This window comes from Miniopterus natalensis, chromosome 4 (assembly GCF_054644295.1).
Source record: "Miniopterus natalensis isolate mMinNat1 chromosome 4, mMinNat1.hap1, whole genome shotgun sequence".
In the NCBI taxonomy this organism is placed as follows: Eukaryota; Metazoa; Chordata; class Mammalia; order Chiroptera; family Miniopteridae; genus Miniopterus; species Miniopterus natalensis.
The window spans coordinates 59921950-59932816 of record NC_142084.1 but is presented as its reverse complement, the minus strand read 5'-3'; the positions used below and the strand labels follow the sequence as shown (position 1 = coordinate 59932816).

Sequence of the window (10867 nt, the reverse complement as noted above, 5' to 3'; positions counted from 1 at the left end):
ATGTGGTGAACACGAGGCGCGTGAGGCTGCTGCTGGGATAGCACAGCATCCGGTTTTACAGCAAACATTTTTTTATAAGTAGAAAGCGTCCACGCTAAAACAGGGGCAGGGAACCTTTTTCCTGCCAAGGGCCATTTGGATATTTATAACATCATTCATGGGCCATACAAAATTATCAACTTAAAAATCAGCCATGAGAAAAGCTCCTCGGTTTATTGAATTTCGAGTCCCATCTGCTGTTGCCTTGGCAGGGCCAGACCTATATGGCCTGAGGGCCAGGTGTTCCCCACCCCTGATAAAAAGTATAGTATAGTAAATACATAAATCAGTAGCATAGTACTTTATTATCATTATCAAGTATTATGCACTGTACATAATTGTATGTGCTCTATTTTTATACGACTGTGCAGTAGGTTTGTTTACACCAGCATCACAAACGCAGGAGTAACGTGCTGAATTGTGACATGATCGTGACAACCACGTCACTAGGTGATAGAAAATTTTCAGCTCCATTATAATCTTATAGGACCACGGTCCTACATGTGGTCCATTGTGGACCAAACTGTTATTAATGTGGCACATGACCATACTCCCCTTTTATAGCTATGAACACAGAGGCTTGGAGAGGTGGTCTTAGGGCCACACACACACTGCGAAGTTGCAGAGTGAGGCCTTCAGCTCCCTGGAGGTGCTCATGCATGTTGAGGTCAGCCAGGGGCAGGAATCCCAGGGCGGCTCTCCCAGGAGCCCTGACAATAGCCCTGCATGAGCACCAGGCCTGGCTGACAGGAATGGCCACCTGTGCCCTGGACAATCCCCTCCCTCCTGGAAGGTGAACCTCAGGCCCCAGCACTGTCCCCTCTGAGGAGTGTCTTTCCTGAGTCCCCGCGTGAGGGTCTCCAGCTGCTACCGGCCCCACCGAACGGCTGTTCTAACTGCCCTTCTCCCTCCCCTGCGTTTCAGTACCTTGCCTGCCGCTCCTGCACCATGAAAATCCTGCTGTGTGACCTCCTGCTGCTCAGCCTCTTCTCCAGCGTGTCCAGCAGCTGTCAGAAGGACTGTCTGACCTGCAGGGAGAAGCTGCGCCCAGCTCTGGACAGCTTCAGCCTCGAGGTAGGCTGTCTTCTCCTCCCTGGCTGCCCCGGAGCAGACCCAGCGTGAGAAACTGAGGCCTCGCGCAGAGGTCTGTGACCTGCCCTGGGCTGCGCGGTCAGCAGGGAACAGGAACGGGCTTGAGCATCTTCTGAAGGCAAACCCTGTCGCCTTTCCACTTTGCCACGTTCACATAAAGGCCTGCCCAGGCTGCCATTTCATTCCATCGTTAAAATAGCGCATACTCAGTCTAGAGGATTTGGCAGATCAGAGAAGTTTCCAAAAAGAGCACTGACATCGAATTTAATCCCACCGGTCAGAGAAAGAATCCTAGTGTTTTCACTTGCTATATTATACCAGGATAATTTTCCCGTGTTATTAACATTAAGCTATTTCTCTCTGTGAACACAGTATAATTTGTTTCAGAATCCTCCCTCCATTGAACATGTATGCTGCCCTCCATTGTTAATAATACAGATAATTCTACAAAGAAACACCTAAAATGCTCTCTTATATTTAAATTTTTTAATTTGAAGTGCACATCTGACATTAAATTTCCTTTTATTAAATAAGCTGCTTTCTCCATTGCTTTTGTTTTGATCTAATTAGTTATTCCCATCCTATCAAATCCAATATAATTCAATTATCTTTTTCTTTGTAGTTAAATGAACTCCTTTCAAAAGATGCCATGTTTCAAACTCCTCAACCTTTAAAAACAACCAAAAGTAACTACTGTTCCTTAAGACGAGTGTACAAATATAGAACCAAATATTCAAGCTGGGCTAAGGCACCAGTGATGAGCAGACACAGCCCAAAAGGCCCAGACGCCCAGCTCTTCCCACCCAGTGGTTTTCAAGCCTGTTTTCTGAGCGGTAGTAACTACTGCACCACAAGAAGCAGTCCCAGATAACCCACTCAACGTTTACCCGTCCCTCTCATTCATCCATCTGACTGGGACAGGGACCCAAAGGGGAGCAGATGGATGGACTTTGCAAGCAGTGGGAGAAAAGAATCCACAATCCCTCCACAAGAGAGTAATTACTAGGTGCTGGGGTAACAGAGCAGTGGACCCCAACCTAGTCTAGGGGGGCAAAGGGGGCTTTTGGAGGAACTGAAGAATCTAAGGGGACCTAAAGATGAGCGGGAGTGAAGAGGCAGGGAATGGGCCCCAGGTTGTAAAAGGAGGTGTGAGTGCAAAGGGAGGGGGCGTATGCAAATGCCAATAGGAGGGAGGGGAGTAGCATTTAAGGAACTGAGAAAAGCTAAATTTAGCTAGAGCACAGAAAGCCCTCATGTCTTCTCTGTGCAGCCCAGAGATGTTTAAAAGTTCATCCAAAACAACATTTTCCCTTGGTCTCAGTAAACAGAGTAGACGACTAGTTTGCTTGTAAACCAGTGAAGGAGTTGATAAGCAATAATCTCATAACTGCCACACTGTTGAGGCTCTCAGGTTGCAGCCTAGATCAGACTTAAGCTTATGCACAATTCCTGAGTCACTAGCTTTAACTGCAACCCTTTACCTTCCACTCAAGAAAGCATTAGGAAAAAAAAAAAAAAGAAAGCATTAGGACCCAAGATATTTGTACACCCATGTCCATGACAGTATTATTCACAATATCTAAAATGTAGAAACAACCCAAGTGTCCATCAACAACGAATGAATCAACATAATGCATATGTACAATGGAATATTACTCAGCCTTAAAAAGGAAGGGCATTCTGGCATATATAACAACATGGATGAACCTTGAAGATATTATGCTAAGTGAAAAGAGCCAGACACAAAAGGACAAATACTGTAGGATTCTACTGATAGTGGTCAGTGGTCAAATTCATTGAGATGTAAAGTTGAATGGTGGGTGCAGGGGTTGGGGAATATGGAGAGAAGGGGTTTGATGGGTACAGAGTTCCAGGCTGGGAAAATAGAAAAGTCCTGGAGTTTGATGGTGGTGACAGTGACACAACATTGAGAGTGTACTTGCGAACCCTACGAAACTACACTTAAAAATGTTTAAAATGGCCCTAACCGGTTTGGCTCAGTGGTTAGAGCATCAGCGGGAGGACTGACGGGACCCCGGTTCGATTCCGGCCAAGGGCACGTACCTCAGTTGCAGGCTGCATCCCTACTGCAGGAGGCAACCAATCAATGTGTCTCTCTCACCTCGATCTCTCTCTCTCTCCCTTCCTCCCTTCCACTCTCTCTGAAAAGCAATAGAAAAAATATCCTTGGGTGTGGAATTAAAAAAAAAAAAGGTTAAATAGTAAATTTAGTGTTATGTGTATTTTACAATAAAAGAAAGCATTAGGAACTTAACGATAAGGATAACCCTGAGTCTGCTCTAAGGTATTTTTTACAAGGAAAATCACTGACAGATTATGTGATCTCCTTATAACAAATGTCACACCTGACGGTGAAATGCTAGTGTGCCTTCCCGCCCACTTGGGCACCGTGACCTTGGGTTGCCCCGTCGAAGAAGGCGGCGGCCAGCAAGTACAAATTCTCTCCAGTCCCCTCATGGCCGTCTCAGGACCTGCCTCCATCCTTCCACCTGCCTCCCATCTGCACTCCGGCCCGTCTCTCCCTCCTTCTGTGGTACCACTGATTTCCCTACTGGGTGTTCTCCTCCCCCCTCCCCCCCACCTGCTCTTTTCTTCTCTTTGTCGTCACTTTTCTGAACGATTACGACTTTGACCCCCTTGCCACTGAGTGGCTTTCAGCTTTTCTCTCAGGGTCACCAGCTCCTAAGCACCGAATCCCCAGGCCGAATGGCAGGCTCCCCTCTTGGTGAATTTACCTGGTGCTCTTCCCTGTTCTGACTCTTGTTTTCTGCCTCCTGTTGGGCTTCTGTTCCTCTCCCCACACCCTAAACATAGTGACCCCAGAGATCCCTTGCTTCTTACCTCCATGGACTCTCTGCCTCTGAGATGCCATCCCCATATCCAGGCCTTCAGCTCTCCCCAGGCCGCAGGTAACACCCAAAGGGACACCCCTCATCTGGTCTCTACTGGGCTCCAATCACGGTCCGCACTCCCCGGAAATCCCACCTTCCTTTCCTGGCCTTCCCACGACTCCAGGAACATGCCCTCCCATCTTGCACATGCCTCTCCCCGCTCTTTACTTGTACTTTAAAACCCTGATTAAGTTTCGCCTCTTATGAGAGCACTGTGCTGATTCTGCACCTGCCCCTAGTAGAGCCGGCCCCTCCCTCCTTTGTGCTCTGATAGTTACTTGTATCTGCTAGTCTCTCTCTCACCATCAGGTATGAGCTTCCTTTGCTGATGGTCTCAGCATCCCACACGTGGCCCAGTGCGTGACACAGACTTACTTCTTTGAAATAAGTTCAAAAATGGCCAGTTATAGCCTTACAGTGAGGGATAAACCCTTTGCAGTGCCTGCTGACCCCCAGAGGAACTGGAGGCCTGGCTGTTTGGTTTCTAGTTTATATTTACTTTTAACCTATTTTTTATTTTATTTTATGAAATGTCTAGAATGTAGGCAACCACATCTCATTTTCAAATCTTGCAACTCTTGGGTATGTCCTCTCTGTGAATAATGGGGGGGGGGGGGGTGAGGGGGTCTCAGCTGGTTCAGCAAGAGTCACTTTCCCAACCCCTCCACCAAATTACATAATCCTGAGCAATTTCTGGGGCCTTTTGGACCCCTTACTTCATCAAGAATGCCTTTATTTCTCACCCCAAGTCCATGGTCCAAGTATGGCTGGCTTTTGCTCCAACTATAATTTTGGTCAGTAAATGACTCACATACAAAGCCCACTGCAATGTCCTGGACTTTCACCTAATTGCAAATGGCGCTTTACCATATCAGCTCAAGGAGAGAAAAAAACTACATGTTTTAGAGACAAAGAACAAGGTAACCCTCAAGAGAGGTCTGGGGAAGTTTAAAACTTCCTAAATCTCTAGGAGCAAAAGAAACTGCCATCTGTTAGTGCTTTCTATCTTCATCACATGACAACCCTTCGTTGTTGATTTGTAGTAGGAGATTCTTACATGTTTTTCTTCTGCACTTCTCATCTGCTGGCCACTAGAGCCGGCCCTCAGGTATTCTAGCAGAACCTCCTAAAGCAAACAGCCCCTGGGTGTCTCTTGGTCAGAAGTGGTTTGGTTCTTTTAGTGGCAGAGACCTGACAACCTGAATGAGCTGCTTCCCTTCCTTCCAATGGCCTTGTGTGCCTGTTCCCTAGTCTGTGATCCCAGACACCCAAGTGGCCCTTTGCTCAGTTTCCCCACAAGCCCAGCTTTACAGATCAATTTGGCATCAATCTGAGACTTTCCAGATGCTCTCCCACACTCTGGCTTAATATAGCAATGTCATCAGTGTGGGCTGTGAAAATGCGGCCAGCTCACTTAATAGGCTATTAACCCATCTCTGGAAAGAGGCTGGTGGGTCCCTCAGACCAGACGGTTCGGCATTAAGCTCCGATGCCCATCTGGTGCTACAAATGCTGTTGTGAATTTGGATTCCTCACATTTGCCTAAAACCTCCTAAATCACGAGTTGAGATGATTTTGCTAGTAACTAATTCATCTAACAGTATGACGAGTCTTGGTATGGGGCTATGCATCTGGTTTGATCATAGAATTTCATTTCCTCTGATTGACACACAATCTCCTTACCATCTGGGCCTAGAAACCCCAGGGACTTGCAGAAGATCTAATAGCCTTTAGGTTTAACAACTTCCACCTGTTCCTGTAAATTGAACGTATAGGACAATTCAGCAAGCATTTCGGGGGCACTATTCTGCGAGGATTGGACCGGGTGTGCCCCAAGGTCCATTTCAATGCTAAAATTCTACACTCCTCCTGGCTTTCCAAGTGCTGCTACGCATGTTTTCCTGCTTTCCCTTTGACTCTGTAGAGTACAGTTTCTCAGACTCACCACTGAGGACAGTTTAGGCTGGGTAATTATTTGTTGTGGGGGGGAGGGCTGTCCTGTGCAGTGTAGGATGTTTAGCAGCATCCCTGGACTCCACCCACAGATAGCAATAGTATCCCCCCTACCCATCCCCTGTGTGACCACCAAAAATATCTCCAGACATTGCCAAATGTTCCTGGGGTGGGGGGAAAGGGGAAAATCTCCCCCAGTTGACACTCACTGCCGTAGACTAATAACCCAAGAGGATTATAATCTGAAAGCACATGTTGCAAATTGGTTCTGCCCGGTTTTCTTCAAAGTGTTTCGGGAGCAGGCTACGTACAGAGCCACGTGAGCCTGTCTCTGATGGAATCTCTGAGCACCATGTTCCCTGATGGTTTCTTCCTCCCCAGAGCAAGTTCCAAGGAAGGATTTCTCATAGTCCAGCCTCAGAATCACCTGAGTGCTTGCAAAAAAATGCAAATTCCTGGGCCCCACCCTTGGCTTCCTGAAGCAGAATCTCCAGGGGTATAGGCTAAGGATTCGCATCCTAGCAAACTCCAGTAGCGACCCTTCCAGAGCAATCAACTTTGCAGCTACGGTTGTTCTCAAGTCCACCCTCCCCATCTATGGGAGTCGCCTACCCTTCTTTCATACTCAGTGACACTGTGGTGTGAAAAAGAGGTTTCTCTAGGTATCTCAGCGGAGTTGGCACTGACCACGCATTACTTCTGCCAGCTTCTCTGAAGAAAAGCTAATGGAAAAGACCTGCTCGAAAAACCACGGCTTGACTATCAGTAGGTGCCAACATCACCACCTCTGTCTAGCACGCAGGCTTGGCAAAGGGTGCTCCTTGGACACCTTACCAGTGAAGGAGGGTGGCACCCCCACTGGATTCTGTCTCTTTCTCCTCCCTGGTCCAGCAATTTCCCCATCAGGACTTTACCTTTGTGTCTCGTAGGATCCTATCCCCCCATTCATTTCCATCGGCTCGGACTATTGCAAGCACACACGAATCGTTGAGTGGGAAATGTCCTGAGGTGGGACTCGAGACATTTGTGTTCTCGCCCTAACAGTGTAGTTTTGGATGCATTACTGAATCTTATTGTAACATGTGAACATGGACTACATCCGTGGTTTCCAAACCTGGGCAAATTTCAGAATTACCTGAGCTTTGTAGAAATCAATGCAAGCCCTAGTTCTGTTCTTCAGGGATGTAACTGGGTTTTGAAATTCTGTGTTTTTAAAAATTCTGTAAATGATTTGGATTCACACCCAGATGTGGGACCCTTTGGACCAGGTACAGCTGAAGATCCCTCCTGGCAATAGCATTCTAAGCAATGCTTTGCTGCTGTACAAGACTTGGGGCCACTTCCCAGTGTGGCCACTAGGTGACTTCAGCTGCAGATCCCCTCCTTTGTCCTATCGATTCCCTCCACTTATCCTCACTAGGGGCTCCCCTTTGTATTCCCAGCATTAGATACCTGAATGCGTACAGACTCCCCACAGCACAGCTTACAGCCAGGTGAAGAGGTCCCTAGCCTGCAACTCCTGGCCTTCTAGTGACTCTTCTTTTCTTTTCTCTCTTTTCTTTTTTCTTTCCTTTCCTTTGTTTTTGTTTTGTTTTTTGTTAATGCTCACCCGAGGATATCTTTCCATTGATTTTAGATAGAGTGGGAGGGAAGGAAGGACAGAGAGAGAGAGAGAGACATAAACTTGAGAGAACACATTGATTGACTGCCTCCCAACCAGGGCCAGGGATCAAACCTGCAACCCAGGTACGTGTCCTTGACTGGGAATCGAACCCGCGACCCTTTGGTGCATGGGCTGACACTAACCACTGAGCAACACCAGCCAGGGTTCTGTTCTTTTCTTAAAAAAAATTTTCCCCTTTCCACACTTAGCTAAACATAAAGTGGCTTCTTGATTAATTCAGCTCAGGGCAACAAACCTTTAGGGAAACCCTACTATTTACTGGATGGAGAAGATTCCTATAAAGGACTCAAACATGAGTAAGAGATGGTCCCTAACTTGTCATATTCTGCCTTGTAAGACATCACAATAATATTAGGCATTCAAATTTCCTCAAGAGCAACACAAAGTCCTGTGGGGGCACAGAGGTAGGAAAGGGCCTTTCCGGCCAGGGAGCCAGAAGAAGGCATCTCAGAGGAGTGGCACTGGAGCCTGGCTGGCCCCAAAGGGAGGTGGCAGGAGATCATTCCATCAGAGGGAACAGATTGAGAAAAGGCATGGTGGGGGTTGGGGGAGCCTTAGTATGTTTGAGGCTCTAGGAATAGGCCCATATGCCTGAAGGGGGAAGGAGAGTTGAGGAGGAATCAGAAATAAGACTGAAAGTTGGGCTAGGACTGGCTGGGGAAGGGGCTCGAATGCTCGGCTCAGGAGTTTGAAGTTATACTTATGGACAAAGACAAAATATTGGACAGTTATGGGGCAGGTAATGATGTGATTTGACCTGTTGTTCAGGAAGATTATTCTGCAAGGGCTAGAAAATGGTTCAGAGCAGTAAGATCAGAGGTGGAGAGCTCACTTAGGCGCCACCTTGCCCTAAGAGGTCCTTAGGAAGGAGGGGTGGGAAGGAGGGCAAACATACACTGATTGGATGGGGGATGGGGTTTCTGAGAAGAGAGACACTGAAGGTATGCCCAGGGTTCTAGACCCGAGCCAACTAGGGAACAAGGTGCTATTCAGAGAGACACGAAGAGACTGAGAGATCAAGCGGTGACAGAAAGAGGTGAGGGTCAGGAATGGCAAAAACATGCAGGAGAAGGATTGAAGAAGCTTTTAGGGTTTGGTGGAATAGCCTTAGAGGTGTGTGATCTAAGCTGCCTGCACATCTCATTCCTTGGGTAGGGGTCAGGTTGGAAACCTTACCCACAGAGGCATCTGTGCCACTCTGAACAGCTGGGTGACTGTTTTTGCTCCCCAGATAGAGACTACAGGGCACAGACAGGTCTGCCGGATTATATCTGATGGCCCCTCTTCCCCACCTGGAACCGATTGCCTAGCCTCCTGCATCCCAAAGGGCTTTGACCTTCCTTTTCTATAAATCATGCACAGATAGTGATGACTAGTGTGTGGGGTGTGAAAAATTAATGCCAGGATTGATCTTTTCCTACTGACCTTAAAATAACCATGCAGATTTAACAACGTGCTTTGGCATCCCCAATTTCTTAAGCCAATCTGATCTCTCCCAAGCCTGATAAAAGAACACAATAAAAGTCTTCCCTCATGAGCTGTGTTTGGCTCCAAAAACCCAACTAAGGCTATAACAGGATACAGTTTTAGGGCATGCATTCTGCGTTGACTTGCTGTGTCACTGGGATAAGTTAACCTCACATCTCTGAGCCCCAAGTTTCTTCATCTGTGAAATGATGGAGCTGGGCCAGGTAGCTTACTGTCTCTTTCCAACTTTGAAACTCCATGAACCTAAATAATTACATGTAGATGCTTTAGAAGTACTTGCATTGGTACAGATATAGAAGATAGAGGGACTCTATCTCCTCATTGCCTTGGATTAATAGATGTCTCCCTTCCCCCCATCTGTCTTTGCAGGTGTGCATCCTGGAGTGTGAAGGGAAGGTCTTGTCCAGCCCCCTCTGGACTCCATGCACCAAGATCATGGCCAGGGGCTCCTGGCAGCTCGGCCCTGCTCACCCAGAGCACTTGGCAGCTGCTCTTTACCAGCCAAGAGCCTCCGAGATGCATCTGAAACGAATGCCCCGTGTCAGGAGCCTGTTCCAAGAGCAGAAAGAGGCCGAGCCCGGCACGGCTGAGGCTGGAGAGAAGGAGCAGAAGCAGCTGCAGAAGAGGTTTGGGGGCTTCACCGGGGCCCGGAAGTCGGCCCGGAAGCTGGCCAACCAGAAGCGGTTCAGTGAGTTTATGAGGCAGTACCTGGTCCTGAGCATGCAGTCCAGCCAGCGCCGGCGCACCCTGAACCGGAATGGTAATGTGTAGCCGGAGGGAGAGCCCCTCCCAGCTGCACCGTCCACTGCAACCCATGAGTGAGTTGGGCAGGAATGAGCTGGGGACAGGAAGAAACCTCATACACCTAACTGTCTTAGCACCTTAGCCCTCCCACCCCCCCACACCCTGGGGCCTGGGTGGTAAATTCAGCCCCCCAGCCTCCTGCCCACCCTTTCTCTAGGGAGCAAAGATTTATTTTTCTAAATAGGTTTTTATTGATTTCAGAGAGAGGAAAGGAGAGAGAGAGAAACATCAATGATAAGAGTCATTGATCGGCTGCTTCCTGCACGTCTCCTATTGGGGATCAAGCCCGAAACCCTGGCATGTGCCCTGGCTGGGAACTGAACCATGACCTGGTTCATGGGTTGACGCTCAACCACTGAGCTATGCCAGCCAGGCAGCAAAGATTTTTTTTTTTTAAGATTGCTTCTTAAGGCTGACCACTGCCATTTAGAGACTGGTTACCATGGGGATAACAGGAGTAGGTTAAGATAACTAATTCCTCTATAACTCTCCAGGAGCTTAGTTACTATGGGGACAGTTAAGTGGACCTATTCAGTTGCCATGGCAACCATTCAGCTCACCTTTCCTCAGAAACTTTCTCTCTAAGACCGGTAGCTACACCGACCCTTACAAGCTGGCAAAGAGTCTGATTTCTGTGACTGTGATATTGCTCTTTCACCTCCAAAAACAGCTTAGCTGTCTCCATCTCTCCCCGCCTATATCTCAAGGTTACTGGATTCCATGGAAACCAGGAAACTTTCCCACTCTCCCCAGTCAAGAAGTTGTTGTTAGGACCAGGAGCTACACTTTCTGCTCTTTTTCTTCCACTCGTCAGGTGTCCATCCTACCACCTGGCCGAATGGACTAACTCCTTGCTGTTGCTGGCATCGCCCCAGAGCTTTGAGAATCTGGCCCA

The 10867-nt window shown here is 47.9% G+C and overlaps 1 protein-coding gene across 1 annotated transcript; it reads left to right on the top strand.

Moving 5' to 3' along the window:
• Positions 1–987: 987 nt before the first annotated feature.
• On the top strand, positions 988–9939 carry PNOC (prepronociceptin). The gene is made up of 2 exons (XM_016213847.2): positions 988–1113; positions 9538–9939. The coding sequence occupies exons 1-2, from the start codon at positions 988–990 to the stop codon at positions 9937–9939; spliced, it is 528 nt and encodes a 175-aa protein (XP_016069333.2).
• The last annotated feature ends 928 nt before the right edge of the window (positions 9940–10867 follow it).